Below are 22662 nucleotides of genomic sequence, written 5' to 3'. Positions count from 1 at the left end.
AACACAATACAACTCACAGTGAAGACAGAAAATCCCTAAAACAATAAATCATATTAACTTCCCCCGGTCCTATTGCACCAGTGTAAACATGTTACACGTTGCGCCGGCCCTGCAAGTCCATCGTACTACGTAGTTCCGATGTTATTTCGCATTCAGGAGTCTTGACAGCCCACGGATAAAAACTGTTCTTCAGCCCGTTTGTGCAGCTGGCTCCGCTTCTATATCTCCTTCCCGATGGTCGAAGAATAAAGAATTGATGACCAGAGTTTCAGTCTCAAATAACAGCTTTATGGAGTGCATCCTTTTCGGTGGTGTTTGAAATGCAAACCAGCTCAGGCTGTTTCCTGCACTTTTTCAGTATAATTAAAGATTAGACTGCTCCCTCCCTCCGCCGCACAGTCACATTGTCCAGTTAGATGTTCTTGGCATCTTCTTAGTAACCGCTTCCAAATCTCTGGCCAGCACCTGGTACGATGACCTTAATAATAATAATAACAACAGAGTTGGAAGGGACCTTGGAGGCCTTCTAGTCCAACCCCCTGCCCAGGCAGGAAAACCCTACACCATCTCAGACAGATGGTTCCCACGAGATAGTAAGCTGTTGATGTCTGGTCTGACATTCCGAAGCTCCCTCCCGTCACCCTCCCAAAAGTGTGAAAAAGTTGAAAAACAGAAAAATGGCTGCTGACAGGCCCAGTCCGTTTTGAAGTTGACAGCACCTTTGGGAACTGTCAACTGAGGACTGAGGAGGACTGGGAGTCTTCATAGATTTTAAGACCTGTGGACTTCAATTCCCAGAATTCCCCAGCACTTCTGGGAAAATGGAAGTCCACGCATCTTTTAAAGCAGGGGTCTCCAACCTAGGCCTCTTTAAGACCTGTGGACTTCAACTCCCAGAATTCCCCAGCGCTTCTGGGAAAATGGAAGTCCACACATCTTTTAAAGCAAGGGTCTCCAACCTAGGGCACTTTAAGACCTGTGGATTTCAACTCCCAGAATTCCTCAGCCAGCATTGCTGGTTGAGGAATTCTGGGAGTTGAAGTCAACAGGTCTTAAAGTTCCCTAGGTTGAAGAACCCTGCTTTAAAGGACTCAAGATTGAGAAATACTGAGAGTATCTTGCTTAGGTTCTGTTCCCCTCCAAATCAGGGTGCTTTCCTGCATGGATTGGCCTACTTTACAGGGCTCTTGTGAGGATGATGGCGAAGAATCAGGAATGCTTTGGATTTCTCCTTGGAGGAAAAAGGCAGTGTTACATACAGCAGTGCCTATTTAAAAACAGAGACCAGAACTAGATAGATGCGGGCGGTTGGGTGGGATTTAATTTAATTTTAAAATTTAATTAAATCTAATTTAATTGATATGTCCAGCCACATCAACAGGTTTGTTACTTTATTGAGCAAGAACCACATCTGAGCATGCAAACTTTAATAATTGTATATTATGTAATTATATGTTATATAATATTGAGCAGCGTGGTGACCTAGAGTGCTCAACCTCGCACTCGGAAGGTTGAGAGTTCAATCCTAGGCAGCTGGCGGATGTTTCTCAGGGCACAAAGAGAAAATATCTGCTGCAAACTCCTTGTAGGTGTCAGGAAGGGCATACGGCTGGTAAACACTAAGCTTCATTCAGTTGCCCCAACTCCACCCCGCATAAAGGAATCACAGGGTCGTAAAAAAAAAACCCTATAATATTAATAAGTTTGCATATTGAGCAATGGAGGCTGAGTCAGTACTGGTAGTCTTCAACTTAAACAGTTTGTTTAGTGACCATTCGAAAAAGCACTGAAAAAAAGCACTTACTTACGTTATGACCTTTTTTCACACTTATGACCATTGTAGCATCCCCATGGTCACGTGATCAAAATTCAGACGCTTGACAACTGATTCATATTTATGACGGTCGCAGTGTCCCAGGGTCACGTGATCCCTTTTTGCGACCTGCAGACCAGCAAAGTCAATGGGGAAGCCAGATTCACTTAACAGCCATGTTACTAATTTAACAACTGCAGTGATTCACTTAACAACGATGATAAGAAAAGTCGTAAAATAGGGCAAAAAATTCACTTAACAAGCATCTCACTCAGCAACAGAAATGTTCGGCTCCATTGTGGTCGTAAGTCGAGGACTGCCTGTAACCCATACATAGTTAACACTGCCTCATCCTACCATCTGTTCCATCTGGTGCTATTAAACTTGATTGCTGTCCATTTTAATTGTCTTTAGCCAAAAGGTGACAATTGCAGGTAGTCCTGAAGTTACCATGGGTCATTTAGCAATGTTTCAAAGTTACAACCGACCTCCTTCCCCTCTCAAAGTAATTTACAGCCTACAGTGGCTACCTCTGCCATAGTCAAATGCCCACATTTCAGACACTCTGCAAACTGACCCTGCGTCCTGCCGTTTTTTGCTGAAAATCAATGTCAGTTTTCCACAAAAATGTCCCCCTTAGTGAACAGTGAGTTCGCTTAAGGACCACAGTGTTCGCTTAATGACTAACCCAAAAACGGCTGTAAAATTTGTGCCAGTCATGTAATGACCTAACCCTTTACAAGCCTCATGACCTATGACCCGCTCCTCCCTTTTTTTAGAATTAGAATAGAATAGAATAGAATTTTATTGGCCAAGTGTGATTGGACACACAAGGAATTTGTCTTGGTGCATACGCTCTCAGTGTACATAAAAGAAAAGATACGTTCATCAAGGTACAACATTTACAACACAATTGATGATCAATATATCAATATAAATCATAAGGATTGCCAGCAACAAGTTATAGTCATACAGTCATAAGTGGAAAGAGATGGGTGATGGGAACGATGAGAAGATTAATAGTAGTGCAGATTCAGTAAATAGTCTGACAGTGTTGATGGAATTATTTGTTTAGCAGAGTGATGGCCTTCGGGAAAAAACTGTCCTTGTGTCTAGTTGTTCTGGTGTGCAGTGCTCTATAGCGTCGTTTTGAGGGTAGGGGTTGAAACAGTTTATGTCCAGGATGTGAGGGATCTGCAAATATTTTCACGGCCCTCTTCTTGATTCGTGCAGTATACAGGTCCTCAATGAAAGGCAGGTTGGTAGCAATTATTTTTTCTGCAGTTCTAATTTTAGGTAGAACAGTTGCTAAGCAGACGGTCGTAAATCGAGGATCATTTGTACCTGCATTTTATTGGATGGGAAACCCATACAGGTAGTCCTCGACTTAGGACCACAAGTGAGCCCAACATTATAGTGACCAGACGTCCCACTTTTGGCAGGACAGTCCCTTTTTTTAATAATTTGTCCCGCGTCCCGCGGCATTTCAAAAATGTCCCGATTTTTTAAAAAAAACATTTTTTTAAAAAAAGTCCCACCTTCAGATACAGACTCCATTCACTCCCATTCTGAAAATGGGAGGCAGCAACGCAAGAGGAGGAGGAGGAGGCGGAGAAGGGGGCGCGAGATCGCCCGCTCTCGCGATAGCGGGCGGAGGAGAGACGCCGCTTGACTTCGTCCACTGGAGGCTGCCTGGAAGAGCTGAGAGGAGAGCTGAGGAGAGCCGAGCCTGCCTGGAAGAGCCGAGAAGCAGTAGCCGCTCCTCCTCCTTCAGACCCCCACCCACCCACCCCCGTCAATGGTGTCCCACTTTGCCATCGCTGAAATCTGGTCACTTTACCCAACATTTCTGTTGCTAAGCGAGACATTGGCGAATGTTGTCCCATTCTACGGCCTTTCTTGCCACGGTTGTTAAGCGAATCGCTGTAATTGTTAAGTTAGTAACACGGTTGTTAAGTGAATCGGATTTTCCCATTGACTTTGCTTGTCAGAAGGTCGCAAAAGTGAACCCCGGGACACTGCAACCGTCATAAACACGAACTAGCTGCCGAGCCTCCAAATGTTGATCATGTGACAGTGGAGAAATACAGTCACTTTTTTTCAATGCCTTTGTAGCGTTGAATGGTCACTAAACGAACTGTGGTAAGTTGAGGACTACCTGTAAATGCCTTTAAGATGTGTGGACTTGGAATTCCCAGAATTGGAGGTGCTGCAATGGTCATAAGTATGAAAAACAGCCGTTTAAGTCACACTTTTTGTGAGCCGCGATGGCTCAGTGGTTAGAGTGCAGTACTGCAGGCTATTTCAACTGCCTGCCAGCTGCCTGCAATTTGGCAGATAGAATCTCACCAGACTCAGGGTTGACCCAGCCTTCCATCTTTCTGAGGTCGGTAAGATGAGGACCTAGATTATTGGGGGCCAGAGGCTGACTCTGTAAACTGCTTAGAGAGGGCTGTTAAGTTTAAGTGCTAAGTGGAAAGGAAGGAAGGACCGACCGATGGGGATGGCACAGTGGTGAGAATGCAGTATTTCAGGGTGACTGCCCACTGCCATCAGTTCGATCCTGACCGGCTCAAAGTTGACTCAGCCTTCCATCCTTCCGAAGTTGGTAAAATGAAGACCCAGATTGTTGGGGGCAAGAGGCTGGGCTGACCCTGTAAACCACTCACGAGTGGGCTGTGAAGCGGTATATAAGTCTAAATGCTATTCCTATTGCTATTTTCAGTGCCGTTGGAACTGAACGGTCACTAAACGAAGAGTCGTAAGTCGAGGACTACCTGTAGCAACGATCGGAAGAACGAGTGAAACTCATTTTTATTTCTCGTCTTGTTTTTCTCTCCTGGGTTTCCCCTATAGCAGCAACTCCAAGCCCATCAGCTCTCTCAGCTGCAGGCGCTGGCCTTGCCCCTCACCCCGCTCTCCGTGGGCCTGCAGGCCCCCTCCCTGCCCGCCGTGAGCGCCAGCACCGGCCTGCTTTCCCTCTCGGCGCTGGGCTCCCAGGCCCACCTCTGCAAGGAAGACAAGAACGGCCACGACGGAGACGCCCACCAAGAAGACGACGGGGAAAAATCTGACTAGGTGGAGCTTGTCCGGTCGGGGGAGGGAGGGGGGGAGCAGTGGGCAGCGTGGGGCGATCCTGGTGGCGGTGGTGGGAGGCAGAAGATGACGCATTTAATCCAATTCCGGGGCTGGCGGGCAAACCACGATTCTTCGTGGAGGGGGCACACGAGGGGCGAGACAGAATTGCAGCAATAACATTTTAGCCCCCCTCCTTTTCCTGCCCCGTCTCCATTCCAGGCCCCATAGCAGGCAGGAACGATTCCCCGAGCAATTTGGGGCCTTTTGCGTGCATGTTGGGGGGTTCAGGTGGGGGAGGGGTTTGACCTTCCTCCCCCCTTTCTATCTCCAGTCCTCCCTTTAAATGAATTCCAAAGGGTTAAGCCAGCATCCGAATATCCACGATGCGTTCTTAAACTGGGTTACTCCCTCCCCCACATCCATCCATCCATCCTTTCCCAGGCTTTTTTTGCAAGAAACTAACAAACCGGGTTAGTTATCCAAGGGGAAGGAAGGATGTGGGTTTGCCCAATCCTAGAAAACCAGAGATCCTGGGAAAATCCCCCTCCCCCAAGAGATCCCAGCTGGAAGGTTTTCAGCCATAGGTGGGGAGGACCAGTCGCTGGCACCCTCCCAGCCTGTATATCTCAACCTCGGCCCCTTTAAAATGGGTGGACTTCAACTCCCAGAATCCCTCAGCCTCACTTTTACTAAAGCATGACCTAGGTCAGGGATCTGCAAACTTGGCTCTTTTAAGACTTGTGGACTTCAAGTCCCAGAGTTCCTCAGCCAGCAAAGCTGAGGAACTCTGGGAGTTGAAGTCCACAAGTCTTAAAAGAACCAAGCTGGCTGAGGAATTCTGGGGGTTGAAGTCCACAAGTCTTAAAGTCGCCACAGTCGGAGACCCCTGATTTACTTACCCCGTGTGGATTACACACACACACCCCTTGCAAAAGAAATCCTAGATCCAGCAAACTCGCCCTTACTTGCAAGTCCTCAGCAGCTGCAAGTCCTCAGAGCCAGGAAGCTCATTACAGCTGGTCCTCAACTTACAGCCGTTCATTTAGTGATCATTCAAAGAGGCCGCGGCACTGAAAAACGTGACTTTTAACCACCAGCCCTTCCACTCATACGGCCATTGCAACCATCCCTGGACGCTGTGACAACTGGCGCATATTTTTGAAGTTTGTAGCGTCCCCGGGATCATGTGATTTCTCCCGCTCGCGACCTTCCCAGCTGGTTTCCAAGAAGCAAAGCCCATAAGTAAAACTGGATTCACTTAACAACCCCCACGGTGATTTGCTTAACAACCACGGCAACCGGATATAATAACATTGGGTGTGACTCCCTTAAAGCACCGCCTTGCTTAGCTGTGGAAATTCTCAGTTGTGGCTGTAAGTTGAGGATGACCTGCGCTCAAAGCAAACGGGATCAACCTCTTAAAAGACTCTCCCGCACTGCAGGGTTGTCTTGTTTGATTTTGGGCGGTCACTTGAGCAGCTGGACCTGAATGGATAATACGTCCCGCCGATTTCCTTGAAAAGCAAGCCAGATTGACTCCTGGGGCGGGGTGGGGGGGCTTGCAAGGGTTCTGGCTGGGGCCGACCCTGTCAGACTACCTCCGCATTGGATAATTTGCAAACTGCCAGATCCCACTGGACTCCACTTCGATATTTTTAATTTGCTTTCCCCCCCCCCTCCTTGGAGGCACTTAGCTCACATCTGCCGATGGGGGCTCTCCCCTGCAGAACTCTCTTTGCTTTAAATTTGATCCATATCGCCACTGACCAACCCTCCCTCCCCAACAATCGCAAGCAGTATCTGGGCTTTGCGAAGCCCCTTCCCCACCCCAACCCCCTGCCCCGCTCGACTCCTCTCTCGCTGGCCCCTCCCTCTGCTCCCACCAGCACTGTTTTAGCTAAGCAAGCACCTTTGTCATTATGCATGTCTCGTTTTTAAGGTAGCACAGAAGCAAAAATTTTATATATATACATATATATATAAATATATATAAATATATAAATATATTAGTTGGGTAATCTCTGCCTCTGGGTGAACCTCTCAATGGCGTGTTGTTTTTTAACCTGCCTTGCTGTTTCCTTTCCCTTTTTTATTTTTTCTTTCGGTTAAAAGAAGTTGGAATTTGGAAATCTTATCTTGAAATGATGGCTCAACTCCCTTTTCTCAGCCGGATGGTTTGAAATTCAGGGAGTTTGAGGGGTGGGTGGGTGGGAAAGGATGTGAGGGGAAGGGGGGGCTCCTGGATGCCCCTTCCCATTTCTTAAAAACATCCCAAGGATCCTGCAGCTATTCTATCTTTCCGTAATGCTAGTTCTCGACTTTTTTCTCTTCCTGCCCCCCTCCGATTTCCCCCAAATAAATTTTACGACAAAGAGAAATTTTTTTCGTGTTTGTATATATTCCTTTAGAGACAGAGAAGAGAGAGAGAGAGAAATCTTGTTGGCTCCGTGTGTTTTATTAATCACTTGACCCTATATTAAGAGGAACTGAGACAAAAATTCTGTATTGAAAATGTAATAGCTGTGCCTTTTCAAATAAAAAAATCAGATTGTTGGTTAAACTGCGACCGCTTCATTACTGCCTTTGTAGATTCCTTAATTTCCTTCGGTTTTTGTTTATTTTGGCCAGCACGCAAACCCACTGCGGCTGAAAATAAAAATGATTGTTGAAATCTTATCAGTTTAAAAGTCTCCGGTGAAAACATTGCGTAGAGCTGGGGTCTCCAACCTTGGCAACTTTAAGCCTGGCGGACTTCAACTCCCAGAGTTCCCCAGCCAGCTTTTGCTGGCTGGGGAATTCTGGGAGTTGAAGTCCGCCAGGCTTGAAGTCACCAAGGTTGAAGACCCCAGGCGTAGAGTGTTTGGAATCCTCTATGACTGTTAGCACCATTAGAGGGCACTGTGGCTTTATCAACTGTTCTGCTCTGAGTGCCTCTGTTGGCAGGGGGTGGTACTGCAGTCAGATCAGTGGTCAGGTGACCTAAAAGAGCCAATGAGGATTGATCTTTGCTTTATAGAACCAGGTTTGTTTACCAAGTCAGTCTTTTGACCCCCCCAAAAATAAGCCTTAGTTAAGACCCCATCCAATACAGGGTGGGGTGAGGCGCATCAGTAAAAATGGTAAAATGGAAGCCAGGGGCCGCCGTGCACCTCAATCCACAGCCTGTTTCTCAGCTGCAAAATGGAAGTCGGACGACGTGCGCGAGTGGCGGCAAGCGGCCACAAAAGTGGCCCATAAAACGGGGTCTTATTTTTGGAAAACACAGTACATAGAAGCATGCAGTGGGGTACCCCAAGATTCTTCTCTTAGGCCCAGTACTCTTCGACGTCTTCATAAATAATTTAGATGATGGGATAGAAAAAGAACTCATCAAATCTGCAGACAGCCAACACGCCAGAAGCTAGGCTCACGATCCAGATGGATCTCGACAAGACTTGAACGCTGGACTCTTACCCCAAGAAATGAAATTCAGCGGTTAGAAAAGTCAGGTTCTACACTTGCAGAAGAATACCAAAAGCTCAGGTACCAACGCTGAAATATGAGCCAGCAATGTGCTGCAGCCTAAAAAAAAAAAAGCTAATGCAATTGGGCCTCTGTGGTTCAGACTGGTAAGACAGTCTGTTATTAACAGCAGCTGCTTGCAATTACTGCAGGTTCAAGCCCCACTAGGCCCAGCCTTCCATCCTTTATAAGGTAAGTAAAATGAGGACCCAGATTGTTGTGGGCAATAAGTCGATTTTGTATATACTATACAAATGGATGAAGACTTGCTTGACGTAGTGTAAGCCGCCCTGAGTCTTCGGAGAAGGGCGGGATATAAATGCAAATAAAAAAAAAATTGTAGGAAGGTAGCACCCACCGGTCTCCTATGAAAATGAGATATTTTAGGAAATATTTAAAGGGCAGAATATTTTCCCTAAAAGGAAGGCAGAAACTCATCGCACCTTGGTCAATGGGCCATTAAGGCCTGGGCCAGTCTATTCTACATAACAAAGATTATGTAGATTATGTATTCCATAGTAGGAATTGCCCAAAGCCTCTGCATTGCATCATCACCCAGCAAGGCTCAACCAAGCCTAAGACATAGACAACCTACAAAGTTACCCATGCATGGCCCCATGGGAGTCTGACAGCCAATCGGAATACAAGCTCAAATTCAAAAGCCCAGAGAGGGCATAAAACCCAGGCATGCTCAGCATCTTTTCCCATATTTTTTTCCCCCCCAGGATCTCAAACCATGTGATCCTGTCCACCATTAAACCATCTTTCCAAACAGTCTCCATGTTTCCAGTGCCTTTTTCCCCTCTTGGAACTGAATCCAGATGGATTCTGCTCCACCGCTAGCCCAATTTTGTCAGGAATATTCAAATGTTTGCTGGAGTAGACCAACAAAACACAGCCATGAAATCAATGTATTAGTTGTACTGGTTAAGCGGCTAACAAAACAGGAGATGGCGTGTTCGAATTTTGCTTTAGGCGTGAAAGCCGGCTGGATGTCTTTGGGCCAATCAGCAGGCGATGGTGAGTTCTAGTCCCACCTTAGGCATGAAAACCAGTTAATGATGGGCCAATCACCAGGAGACTGGGAGTTCTAGTCCCACTGTAGGCATGGAAACTGGCCAGATGTCTTTGGGCCAATCACCAGGTGACTGGGAGTTCTAGTCCCATTGTAGGCATGAAAACCAGTTGGGTGACTTTGGGCCAATCACCAGGCGATGGTGAGTTCTAATCCCACTTTAGGCATGAAAACCAGTTAATGATGGGCCAATCGCCAGGAGACTGGGAGTTCCAGTCCTTTAGGTATGAAAGCTGGCCAGGTGTCTTTGGGCCAATCACCAGGTGACGGTGAATTATAGTCCCACCGTAGGCATGAAAACCAGTTGGGTGACTTTAGCCCAATCACAGGAGACGGTGAGTTCTAATCCCACTGAAAGCATGAAAGCTGGCCTGATATCTTTGGGCCAATCGCTAGGAGACTGGGAGTTCGAATCCTGCCTTAGCCATGAAAGCGGCTTGGGTGACTTTGGGCCAGTCCCTCTCTCTCCCAGCCCAACCCACCTCGCAAGATCGTTGTTCTGGGGAAAATAGGAGGAGGAAGGAACATCATAGCATATTTACCACCCGGAGTAACTTCTAAAGTAACGAAGGTCGGATAAAAATCTTGCCTGCAAGAGTGACCCCAATTTTGAGGCAAACTGTAGCTACGCAGAGGCCTCTACTCTGGCCCTGGGAAGGCTGTCAATCCAAAGGCTCAGCTATCCCTCTTTTATTTATTTATTTATTTATTTATTTATTTATTTATTTATTTATTTAGTCACACAGTATATATAAGCGTAAGCATGAAATAACTATACAGCATATAAGTGTATATATATAAGTTTGAGTATTTAATAACTATATTAATTGGATATAACGAAAGGAAAAAATAGGACAGGAACGGTAGGCACGCTTGTATAGGCCTCTTAGGAATGGGGTGAGGTCAATAGTAGACAGTTTTTGGTTAAAGCTTTGGGGATTTTGGGAAGAGACCACAGAGTCAGGTAGTGTGTTCCAAGTGTTAATAACTCTGTTGCAGAAGTCATATTTTCTGCAATCAAGATTGGAAAGGTTCACATTAAGCTTAAATCTATTTTGTGCTCGTGTATTGTTGCAATTGAAGCTGAAGTAGTCTTCAACAGGAAGGACATTGTAACAGATGATTCTATGAGTTAAACTCAAGTCATGTCGAAGACGGCGTAGTTCTAAATTTTCTAAACCCAGGATTTCAAGTCTGGTGGCATAAGGTATTTTGTTGTATTCAGAGGAGTGGAGAATTCTTCTTGTAAAATATTTCTGGACATGTTCAATCGTATTGATGTCCGAAAAATGAGGTGTGGGTTCCAGACAGTCGAGCTGTATTCAAGAATTGGTCTAGCAAATGTTTTATATGCTCTGGTTAGTGTTTTTGGGGAAGAAGCTACACAAGACTACTTCAGCTTCAATCGCAATAATACAAGAGCAAACAATAGAGTCAAACTTAATGTCAGCCGCTTCAAACTTGATTGCAGAAAATATGACTTCTGTAACAGAGTTGTTAACGCTTGGAACTCATTACATGACTCCATAGTCTCTACTCAAAATCCCAAAATCTTCAACCAAAAACTTGTCTACTATTGACCTCACCCCATTCCTAAGAGGACTATAAGGGGCGTGCATAAGACCACAAAAGTACCTACTGTTCCTGTCCTATTGTTCCCTTCATTATATCAAATTAATATAGTTGATGCACATATATATATATATATATATTTATATATATATATATATATATATATATATATATATATATATATATATATATATATATAGGTCTTTGGTTGTTCGGGTTTTCTCCCGTGTAAAATTGGAAGTGTCTTGGCGACGTCTGACGAAGTCTCATTCGTCATCTTCAGGCTTCAACCGTGCTTCTGGGAGCAATGTGTGATCGCAGCTGTTTCTTCCTTTTAACTGCTAGTGGGGTTTGAACTGATTGGGTGGGAGCTTGGCTGTGCTCTGATTGGATGGGGTTTTCTGTGCTCTGATTGGCTGGGGTGTGTCCTGTGTTGGTGGGGGCTTGGTTGTGCTCAGTCTGGTCTGTGCTGCAGGGGATTTGAGCTGGTGAGCTGCATAGCTGTTGTTTGGCTTTGTGGTCGTGCTACATCTTCATAGTGGGTGTCAGTCTGCTGCATGAATGGATTGGAGGGTTTGAAATGGCTAATGTTGCAGCTGCGGTCTGGCTTCTGGTCCTTGGTCGTGCTTCATGATCAGTGTGGGTTTGGGTCTGCTTTCTGGGTGGATGTGCGGTGGTGACATCCTGTGTGGACCTTGTGAGTGTGGGTCTGGGGGCATTCCTCGTGTTAGGGACTCGTTTGTCAATAAGGCGGGTTTCCAAATGGCTGGTAGGCGGAGGTGTCATCTCGTTTGTTCATGCTGTGTGGGCGTTTTCTATCTCAATGGCTTCTCTGATTATTCTGTTGTTAAAGTGTTCAGTTTTGGCGATAGTTCTGGTCTTTTAAAGTCAATATCATGTCCTGTGACTTTAAAGTGTTGGACCAGGAAGAAGTTGGTTCCTCTTTTTGAATGAGTTCTTGTGTTCTTCAATGCGCACTTATTCTTCTGTTGGTTTGTCCAATGTATGTGGTGGGGCAGGCGGTGCATGGGATTTCATATACTCCTTGATTTTCTAACTCAATTTTGTCTTTGGGGTTTCTTAGGATGGTGGATATTTTTCTGTTTGTGCAGAATGCTGTCTTGATGTTGTGTTTGTGGAGGATCTTGCTGATTCTGTCTGTGGTGCCTTTTATATATGGGAGGAGGGCTGTGCCGTTTTCTTGTTCTCTGTCTTGGATTTTAGTGGGGGTTCTTTTGGATTAGCTTGGTAATCTTATTTGTTTGGAATCCATTGGATGTTAGTACGTTAGTGAGAGTGTCTAGTTCGGGTTTTAGGTGTTGTTCATCAGCTAAGCATTTTGTTCTGGAGATGAGTGTCTTGGCTACGGAGTTGATCTGTGCTGGGTGGTGGTGTGAGAGTGCGTGCAGATAGCGGTGTGTGTTTTCTTCTGGTAGATGGTGTGTCCTAGGGAGCCATTGGGTTTTCTGTAGACTAAGACATCCAGGAAGGGAAGTTGGTTATTAACTTCTGTTTCCATGGTGAACTGTATTTTGGGGTGTAGGCTATTGAGGTGTGTGAGGAAGTTGTCAAGTTTTTCTTTCCCGTGTGGCCAGATTATGAAGGTGTCGTCTACATATCTGAGCCAGAGTTTGGGTTTGTGATCCGATTTTTCTAGAGCTTGGGTTTCAAAGTTTTCCATGTAGAGATTGGCAATGACAGGTGAGAGGGGTGATCCCATGGGTGCTCCTTCTACTTGTTTGTATTTTTGTCCATTATAGATGAAGTATGTGTTGGATAGGCAGTGGTTGGTCAGATCTAGGATGTGTTTGGGGGGGTTATATTTGTTTTGGATAGCTGTCAAGGCTTCTTTGATTGGCACTTGGGTGAAGAGGGATATGACATCAAAGCTCACGAGTAGGTCGCTAAGGTTCCTAAGAAACCCCAAAGACAAAATTGAGTTAGAAAATCAAGGAGTATATGAAATCCCATGCACCGCCTGCCCCACCACATACATTGGACAAACCAACAGAAGAATAAGTGCACGCATTGAAGAACGCAAGTATTCATTCAAAAAAGAGGAACCAACTTCTTCCCTGGTCCAACACTTTAAAGTCACAGGACATGATATTGACTTTAAAAAGACCAGAACTATCGCCAAAACTGAACACTTTAACAACAGAATAATCAGAGAAGCCATTGAGATAGAAAAACGCCCACACAGCATGAACAAACGAGATGACACCTCCCGCCTACCAGCCATTTGGAAACCCGCCCTTATTGACAAACGAGTCCCTAACACGAGGAATGACACCAGACCCACACTCACAAGGTCCACACAGGATGTCACCACCGCACATCCACCCAGAAAGCAGACCCAAACCCACACTGATCATGAAGCACGACCAAGGACCAGAAGCCAGACCGCAGCTGCAACATTAGCCATTTCAAACCCCTCCAATCCATTCATGCAGCAGACTGACACCCACTATGAAGATGTAGCACGACCACAAAGCCAAACAACAGCTATGCAGCTCACCAGCTCAAATCCCCCTGCAGCACAGACTAGACTGAGCACAACCAAGCCCCCACCAACACAGGACACACCCCCAGCCAATCAGAGCACAGAAAAACCCCCATCCAATCAGAGCACAGCCAAGCTCCCACCCAATCAGTTCAAACCCCCACTAGCAGTTAAAAGGAAGAAACAGCTGCGATCACACATTGCTCCCAGAAGCACGAAGCTGAAGCCTGAAGATGACGAATGAGACTTCAAACGTCGCCAAGACACTTCCAATTTTACGGAGAAAACCCAAACAACCAAAGACCTATATACAAACACCGTGAAAACCTCAGAAAACAAATATATATATATATATATATATATATATATATATATATATATTTATATATATATATATTTCTTTTATGATGTGTTGTTTTTTTATTTATGACGATGTTTGTGTATACTGTTGTGACAAAATGAAAATAATAATAATAAAAAAAGATTAGGTTTACAACTCTTAAAGCTCTTGGACCAAGGATGCACCTCTGAAAACTAGTCCAGCAGCTTGCAAAATCTGTTTTCCTGCTGGATTTTTGCCCTGCCTTGATGGCCCAAGGGGGGCATTTCTGGAAGCAAGACGATATTGGGGGGACACGAGGCGGGGGACGGACACATATTTGGCTTGAAAAATTTTACCCATCCGCTTGGTTTCCTTCCTCTCTCTCTTCCTCTCTCCCCCCCCCCCCAACGTGGCTAATGCAAATGCTGGCTGGGAAGGAAAAAAAAAAGAGGAGCGGGAGGCAGCAAAGCAGGGAACATCAATAATTGAAACCCCACTCAAGAGGCCTTCGCAGCAAAGCGCCCGAGGAAGGGAGCCAGGCAAGATAAATTGCCAATTGCTTCTGCCAACTCGGGAGCGGGACTCCTGACTGGCGCAGAGCCAGCCTCCACACAGCGAGCGTGCGAACAATTTTCGCAAATCTATCCTCGGCGCAAGCAGGCAGGGCAGGCCCATGGGCATCTCTAAAGGCCAAGCCACTGCCAAAGAGCCTGGCTTTTCGGGCTGGAGTTGGCAGATGAAGACCCATCAGATCTGGGTTGCATCTTCCGGCCCGCCGGGGAGAATTTACCTGTTCAGGGAAAGGAAGATGTGTTCTGAGCATCAGATCAGGAAGAGACAGAATAACAGAGGCTGGAAGGGACCTTAGAGGTTGTCACCAACCTTTCGGACCTTGGGGCCCGCTAAATTCATAAATTTAAATCCTGTGCACCACTATTTATTTATTTATTTATTTATTCACATTTTTATACCGCCCTTCTCCGAAGACTCAGGGCGGTGTACAGCAAGTAAAACGACAATAATCCAAAAACCATTTAAAATACCATAACAAAATTAAAAAAAATTTTATTTATTTATTTGTTCGTACTTTTATACCGCCCTATCTCCCTAGGGACTCAGGGCGGTTTACAGCCAAATAAAACATATATATATATATATACAGAATAAAACATTAATTTAAAAAACTTATTAAATAGGCCGAATATTTAAAATAGAAATATAAATAATAAAACCCCATTAAAACCAGATTTAAAATTTAAAAATTCTAGTCCAGTCCTGCGCAAATAAATAGATGTGTCTTAAGCTCGCGGCGGAAGGTTCGAAGGTCAGGAAGTTGGCGAAGTCCTGGGGGAAGCTCGTTCCAGAGGGTGGGAGCCCCAACAGAAAAGGCCCTTCCCCTGGGTGTCGCCAGTCGGCACTTCCTGGCCAACGGCACCCTGAGGAGTCCCTCTCTGTGAGAGCGCACGGGTCGGTGAGAGGCAATCGGTGGCAGCAGACGGTCCCGTAAGTAGCCCGGCCCTATGCCATGGAGCGCTTTGAAGATAATTACCAAAACCTTGAAGCGCACCCGGAAGGCCACAGGCAGCCAGTGCAGTCTGCGCAGGAGAGGTGTTACGTGGGAGCCACGAGGGGCTCCCTCTATCACCCGCGCAGCCGCATTCTGAACTACCTGGAGTCTCCGGGTGCTCCTCAAGGGGAGCCCCATGTAGAGAGCATTGCAGTAATCCAGACGAGATGTCACGAGAGCATGAGTGACCGTGCATAGGGCATCCCGGTCTAGAAAGGGGCGCAACTGGCGAACCAGGCGAACCTGGTAAAAAGCTCTCCTGGAGACAGCCATCAAATGGTCTTCAAAAGACAGCCGTCCATCCAGGAGAACGCCCAAGTTGCGGACCCTCTCCATTGGGGCCAATGACTCGCCCCCAACAGTCAGCCGCGGCTGCAGCTGACTGTACCGGGATGCCGGCATCCACAGCCACTCCGTCTTGGAGGGATTGAGCTTGAGCCTGTTTCTCCCCATCCAGACCCGTACGGCTTCCAGGCACCGGGACAAAAATCTAATTAAACTGCTGTATACTTAAAACTATTAAGTAAAAAATACAAAAGATAAAAACCCCTGTTAAAAAACCCGCTAAAATCCCCAAATATTAAAATCAATCAATCAGGCCGGGGGTGGGTGTGGGTGTGGGGGTGGCTAGGTGGTCATGTGACTGAGTAGCCGTGACCAACTCCCCGCCTCTCTGCCCGGGCTCCTTAGGGTCCCAACAGGAAGCAGTTTATTTATTTATTTATTTTATTTATTTTGTCACAACAATATATGTAGGTATCATACAAAAGATTATATAGTATATAAACACGTATATGAGTAAATATAAGGAGGTATAAGCATATATATGGGAAGAAGAAAAGAAAAACAATAGGACAGGAACGGCAGGCACGTTTGTGCGCTTATGCATGCCCCAGTTGTTGGAGCTAAGCAGCCACCACGAGAAACAGTTGGCATAAGAGCTCAGTTCAAATGGGATCTGACCGAGAAGGAGGCTTAGCAGAAGCACCTCACTGAGGACTAGGAGCATAGGCTTTCCAAGCAGAGGGAAAACCTGCAGGAGTGCAAGGCCAGATATCAGCGCCTGGAGGCTCAGTGGGCTGAGATGGTCAGCCAGTTCCAGGCCATGATGCAGTCCCATTGGAACAAGGTCCTCTGGCTCTTTGCCACCAGTGGCACTTCCATCCAGCCTTCGCCCAAAACCGCACATCAGAAGGCTGAAGCGGACCCCAAGTCGGAATTTCTTCCCCCCCTCCGACCCACACAAAAAGACCCCGAAGGGGGAGACTTTCTGCAGCAACACAAACATTCATTGCACGTATCCGTCCCAGGGGCCGTAGTTTGAGGACCCCTGATTGAGTGCAATATTAAAAATGCAAATAATTTTTCTGCGGACCACCAGTTGGCGACCGCTGTAATCTAGACCAACCCCCCCTTGCTTGAGCAGGAGACCCTGTGCCATTTCAAACCAATCTCTTCTTGAAAACCTCCAGGAATGGGAGGTTTTTCCCACAACTTTCGAAGGCAAGCCGTTCCAACCGGTTGGTTGTTCTGCCTGTCGGGAAATTTCTCCTTTGTTCTAGATTGGTGCCTCTTTGATAAGTTTTGACCTGTTTACAGGTAGTCCTCCACTTATAACAGTTCATTTACTGACCAGTTGTGGTGTTGGAAGAAATATCCATCTGGGTTTAGTAGCAAGTGGAAAGAAAGACACTGGAAACGTGGAGACTGCTTGGAAAGATGGTTTAATGGTGGACAGGACCACATGGTTTGAGGTCCTGGGCAAAAAAGAGCCCATGGGTGAGAGAGGGAGAGATATTTATACCCTCTCTTAGAATAGAATAGAATAGAATAGAATAGAATAGAATAGAATAGAATAGAATAGAATAGAATAGAATAGAATAGAATAGGTGGGTTCTACTAAGGCGTGAAATGTTCCCGGTTCGGACCAGATCACCCGATCCGGTAGCGATGGCAGCGGGTGGTTCGGAGAACTGGTAGCAAAAATTCCTGCCCCCCTCCTCTCCCCCCCGCCCATGCCCAGCTGAGCCACGCGCTCATCGGAGCCTTTTTTTTTTTTTACTTTTAAAAGCATTTTTTTTACAACCTCTTTGGCCAAATAGGTTGTTTAAAAATGCTTTTAAAAGTTTGGCCGAAGAGGTTGTAAAAAATATGCTTTTAAAAAGGCTCCTCTGACGATCCCAGCTGAGTGGCCTGATCGTCAGAAGCTTTTTTTTTTTCTTTCTTTCAAAGGCAAACAAAAATGCTTCTTAAAAGAAGACGAAAGCCTCTGACGAAGCCTCCCGCCGGTTTTACTACCGGTTCTTGCGAACCGGTCTGAACCGGGGGGGGGGGCAACCCACCACTGTGTTAGAGATATCGTTGCAAGATTTTAATCAGAATACAGCTGGAAGGGGCCTTAGAGGTCTTCTAGATCAGCCCCCTGCTCAAGCAGGAGACCGTATCCCATTTCAGACAAGAAAGTCTCTTCTTCAAAAACCTCCAATGAGGAAGCACCCACAACTTCTGTAGGCAAGGCATTGGTTAATTGTTCTCACCATTGGGAAGTTTCTTCTTAATTCCAGGTTGCTTCTCTCCTTCATTGGTTTCCCTTCATTGTTTCTTGCCTTGCCTTCTAATGCTTTGGGGAATAAGTTGACCCCACTCTTCTTTGTGGCAGCCTCTCAAATACGCAGCACTGCTATCATGTCCTCCCCTAGCCCTTCTTTTCTCTAGATTAGCCAATCTCAAATCCTGCAACCGTTCCTCAGATATTTCTCTCTACAATCAACTTAGGTGCTCTTCTGTTGTGACCCAGGCCCAAGTAGGTAGTAATAAACTTAGTCCATGGAAAAACAAACTTTATTCGAACAGCTGGGAATTACTTCATTCCCGGCGTTGTTCAACTCAAAATAAAACAAATGCCTCCCAACACAAATTCCTCAGTTATCTCACAAACCTAGGTCCAATTAGGCAAACTGCCAAAGGCCCTTCCTGGCAAATGTCCAGAAGCCACAAAAGCAAAGATGTATACGAAGCAGAAGACGAAGCAGAAGACGCAGCTACAACATTGTTTTCTGGCAAAGCTGAAACACTGGTGCTGGTCTTTTAAGCCTTGTGGGAGGGGCCAATCATTTCTTGGCCCTACTCCCGAGTCGTCCTCTTTGCTTGAGCTGCTCTTGCCTTCTGGCAGCTCTTCTCATGCGTGCATTAGGAACAGGCTCCTCCTGTTCCTCTGCCTCACTACTATCAGTCTCTGGAGGCTCTGGAGTCTGCACGTCACTTCCCAATGGCCCTGGCCCCACCTCAGCCTCATTGCTGTCTGACTCTGCTATCAGCTCCGTAGGCTGCTGACGAACCACAACATCTTCTCTGCACTTGTCGTGTCCCACTCCCCCTCCGACGACCGGGTCAAGGAAGTCCGTATCAAACGTGGCAACGAAGCCTCTGCAGCTTGCCAAATTCTTTTGAGGTTTATCAGGGCAGGCAGGAGTCCAAGTCGTGACTTCAACCATAGAGTCCAATATCAGCAAACTAGATGAGACTTTGCTTGACTCAAGGTTGGAATGCCAAAAGCAGGTCCTTTATATAGGCTGTGGGGTGTGGCTCCATGACTCAGAATTTATCCAGGCCTGCCCCTCCCTTCCTTCTGCTGGCGTCGCCTCTCAGATCTCCGGAAGCGAGGATCCTCCCACTTTGAATTCTTTTCAGCTAGATCTGCTGTCAGTAATTCCAGCACGTGGCTGGCTTCCTGCTCACACGCTGTAGGAGTGAAGGTTATTGGGCTTGTCTGTTCCCTTTCGCAACTGACTGATGGGGAATTTTGTCAGTGCCAATGGCGTTCAACTGGTGCTCCAGATGTTTTGGGATTGTACCTAAGACACTTATCCCTATTGGTTATATAACTTATATTTGTGATAGGTAAGAAACTTTTCTTATCATCGTCCTGTAGCTGCTGACCCTGATCGTTCAATCATAAGGCGCTTTTTTTCCCATGCCGTTGTAACCTTGAATGGTTGTAAGTTGACTTTACTACTATTTGTCGGCAAAACGCACCATAGCAAACAATGGGATTGCTTAATGATCAGAGGTTCATTTAATGACCATGGTGATTCGCTTAACGGCCACCACAAAAAAGGTTATAAAATAAAAGGTCATGTACCTTGATGAACGTAACTTTTCTTTTATGTACACTGAGAGCATATGCACCAAGACAAATTCCTTGTGTGTCCAATCACACTTGGCCAATAAAATTCTATTCTATTCTATTCTATTCTATTCTATTCTATTCTATTCTATTCTATTCTATTCTATTCTATTCTATTCTATTCTTTACAAGCATTGCAACTTACAACTGTAAAGGGGTGAAATGCTCCCGGTTCAGACCGGATTGCCCAATCTGGTAGTGATGGCGGCAGGTGGTTCAGAGAACCAGTAGCAAAAATCCCTGCCCCCACCCCGTGCCCATGCCCAGCTGAGCCGCACAATCATCAGAGGCTTTTTTTTTTTTACTTTTAAAAGCATTTTTTCAGCCGAAGAAAAAAATGTTTTTAAAAGTAGGGGGGGAAAGCCTCTGATGATCACACGGCTCAGCTGGGATCGTCAGAGCCTTTTAAAAGCATTTTTTTCTACAGCCTCTTCGGCCGAAGAGGCTATTAAAAAAATGCTTTTAAAAGGCTCTGACGATCAGGCAACTCAGCTGGGATCGCCAGAGCCTTTTAAAAGCATTTTTTTACAACCCCTTTGGCCGAAGAGGTTATAGAAAAAATGCTTTTAATTTTTTTTTTTTTTTTTAAAGTTGGCCAGGCCCACCCAGTCACATTAAACGCCCACCGGGCCATGCCCACAGAACCGGTAGTAACAAATTTTACATTTCACCACTGGCGGGTTCCATTACAGTCGTAAATTCAGGATTACCTCAGACGTGGTATTCAGTCGAACCGGTAGCTGAGAGTCCTGGCGCTACGCCATCCTATTTAACCATTTATTTATTTATTTATTTATTTCATTAAAAAAGTTTTATTTTAACATTCATATCCAATAACATATTTAATGTACCATCATATACAATTAATCGGACCTGCCCGGTCACCACCCCCTTCCTTTAACTCTCTTCCCTTCTCTACCTTCTACTTTCCACAACCATCCTCCCCCTCTCTTATCTACATCCTCTCCTCCTTCCTCCCTACTCCTTTCTTCTCCCTCTTCTATCCCTCTTCCTTTCTTTCCTCTTCCTCCTCTTCTCTTTCCTACCTCCTTCTCTCTTCTACTTCCTTCTTCCCCGTCATTCTGAAGTGGTAGCCAGGCAGCTCCGATCTTACATTAATTATACATCTTCAATCATCTTTGTACATTGACCATCAATCCATTTTCTACCCTCATCCCCCCTCCCCCTCCCTTCCCCTTCCTCCCCCCACCCCCCCGGGACTTCCCAGAACCGAATACAGGCTAATTAGAATTTAATTGTTATAATAGATATATTTTGGATAAGTTATAGGTGTAATTTTAATAATGTTATTTGATATAAGCAAGGTAAAGTGAAGATTTTAATTATTACAATTGATATATTGGATATTTGTAATATTATTTGATGTATATAAATGTCAAAGATGTGAAAAGATGGACTATAGTTTACCCTTGAAGGTTGGATAGAAAAATTTAAGAAATTAAGTTGGAAATATGAACTATTTTTGAGAGACTGCTTAAGGAAGAAAGACATTTTAGAAGAACCCCTGGTGAATATTGGAAGATGGAACGTTGTTTTGATATTGATTGATGAAGGTTGGATATTAAAAACTATGTACTTTATTCAAGAACAAACACCAACACAATCGGAAATTTCTGAGAACTCTAGGAGTGGAATGGTCTGAGATATAATGGATTGGAAGAAATGTATTTTCTTTGTTTCTGGAAGGGGAGTGGAGGTTTTAAGGAGTGACTATGGATTATGATTTGTGTTATATTTTAATTTTTGTTGTTAGTTTTATACCCTATTTAACCATATTTTTGAGGGCGGGGAAATGTGCGGAAGGCACGCATGCAAGCAAAGCACATGCGTGGAAGTCTGGCCGCATGCGCAAAAGGGGCGCAAATGCGCAAAGCAGCATGCACACGCGCAGCGAACCAGCGGTAGAAATAAGTGAAACCCACCACTGGATGACTTGTATGACAACAGAAAAGTTCCCTTCCTATGATGATAACTCCAGGAATCTGGGTGCTAACAGCTCAGGAATGTTGTGACCCAGGCCCAGGTAGGTAGTCAGTTCAAAAACAAACAGACTTTATTAGAACAGCTGAGAATGAGTTAATTCATTTAGTCGTCCAAACTAAATCAAAGCAAATTCTTCATAACACCATTCTTCAGTCTTATCACCAACCTTGGTCTAATTAGGCAAACTGCCAAAGGCTTTTCTTGGCAAAAGTTCAAAAGCAGAAGACGCTGACAAGAAATAAATGAAGCAAGACAAGGAGCGAGGCTATCCACGTTGTTTTCCAACGAAGAGCCCAAACGTCGCTGCTGGTCTTTTAAGCCTTATGGGAGGGGCCGATCATCTCTCGGCCTTACTCCCGAGTCGTCCTTTTTGCTTGAGCTGCTCTTGCCTTCTGGCAGCTCTTTTCATATGTGCATTAGGAACAGGCTCCTCCTGTTCCTCTGCCTCACTACTGTCTGCCTCTGGAGGCTCTGGAGTCTGCACATCATTCTCTGATGGCCTTGGCCCCACCTCTACCTCCGACGCAGAGCCCTCATCCGGGCCTTCCCCAGCCTCTAGGACTGGCCCATGTTCTTCCGCAGCCTCATCACTGTCCGACTCCGTTGCCAGTTCCGCAGGCTGCTGGCGGACCACAACAAGGAACTGAAAAGGGAGCTGTTGGAAATGATTTGGGGGGAAGAGATTTCCAGCAATTGGAGAAACCGTTTAAAAAGGGAGAGGAAAAAGAAAAAAAATTTACAATATAGGCTCAGCACGCTTGGTGGACTTAGAAAATTGATTTATCAGATGGATAGGGAAAAGCAGATTCGGGGAGGGGATTAAATCGAAATGTCCAGAGAGATGGAAGTTTGGCTGGAACGCTGGGCACCAACCTTCTCAGAGATGGAGATTATATTGCAATATTTTACCAGCAGACTTCTTGGAGTCTTTCAAGTGGAGGGGGTTTAAAAATAGAAAAAGATATATGGGCCACAGAATTATTAGGACGAAGCAAAAAATCGCCGCAAGCTTCTATCTTTTTCTCTCCTCTTGTGTTGCAA

The 22662-nt window shown here is 45.5% G+C and overlaps 1 protein-coding gene across 3 annotated transcripts in view; it reads left to right on the top strand.

Annotated features, from left to right (window-relative positions):
• TLE5 (TLE family member 5, transcriptional modulator) overlaps positions 1–7451 on the top strand; it is a 34225-nt gene extending 26774 nt beyond the window's left edge. For 2 of the 3 annotated variants that reach the window (XM_058163579.1, XM_058163577.1), the window contains exon 7: positions 4670–7451. In XM_058163579.1, coding sequence (XP_058019562.1) covers positions 4670–4891 — 222 coding nt within the window. In that variant the 3' untranslated portion in view covers positions 4892–7451. The remainder of the gene's footprint in view (positions 1–4669) is intronic. The other variant, XM_058163578.1, reaches the window with a different exon arrangement.
• Positions 7452–22662: the final 15211 nt, after the last annotated feature.

Source organism: Ahaetulla prasina, chromosome 1 (assembly GCF_028640845.1).
Source record: "Ahaetulla prasina isolate Xishuangbanna chromosome 1, ASM2864084v1, whole genome shotgun sequence".
Lineage (NCBI taxonomy): Eukaryota > Metazoa > Chordata > Lepidosauria > Squamata > Colubridae > Ahaetulla > Ahaetulla prasina.
The sequence above is the reverse complement of the archived record's forward strand: the minus strand, read 5'-3'. Positions and strand labels throughout refer to the sequence as shown.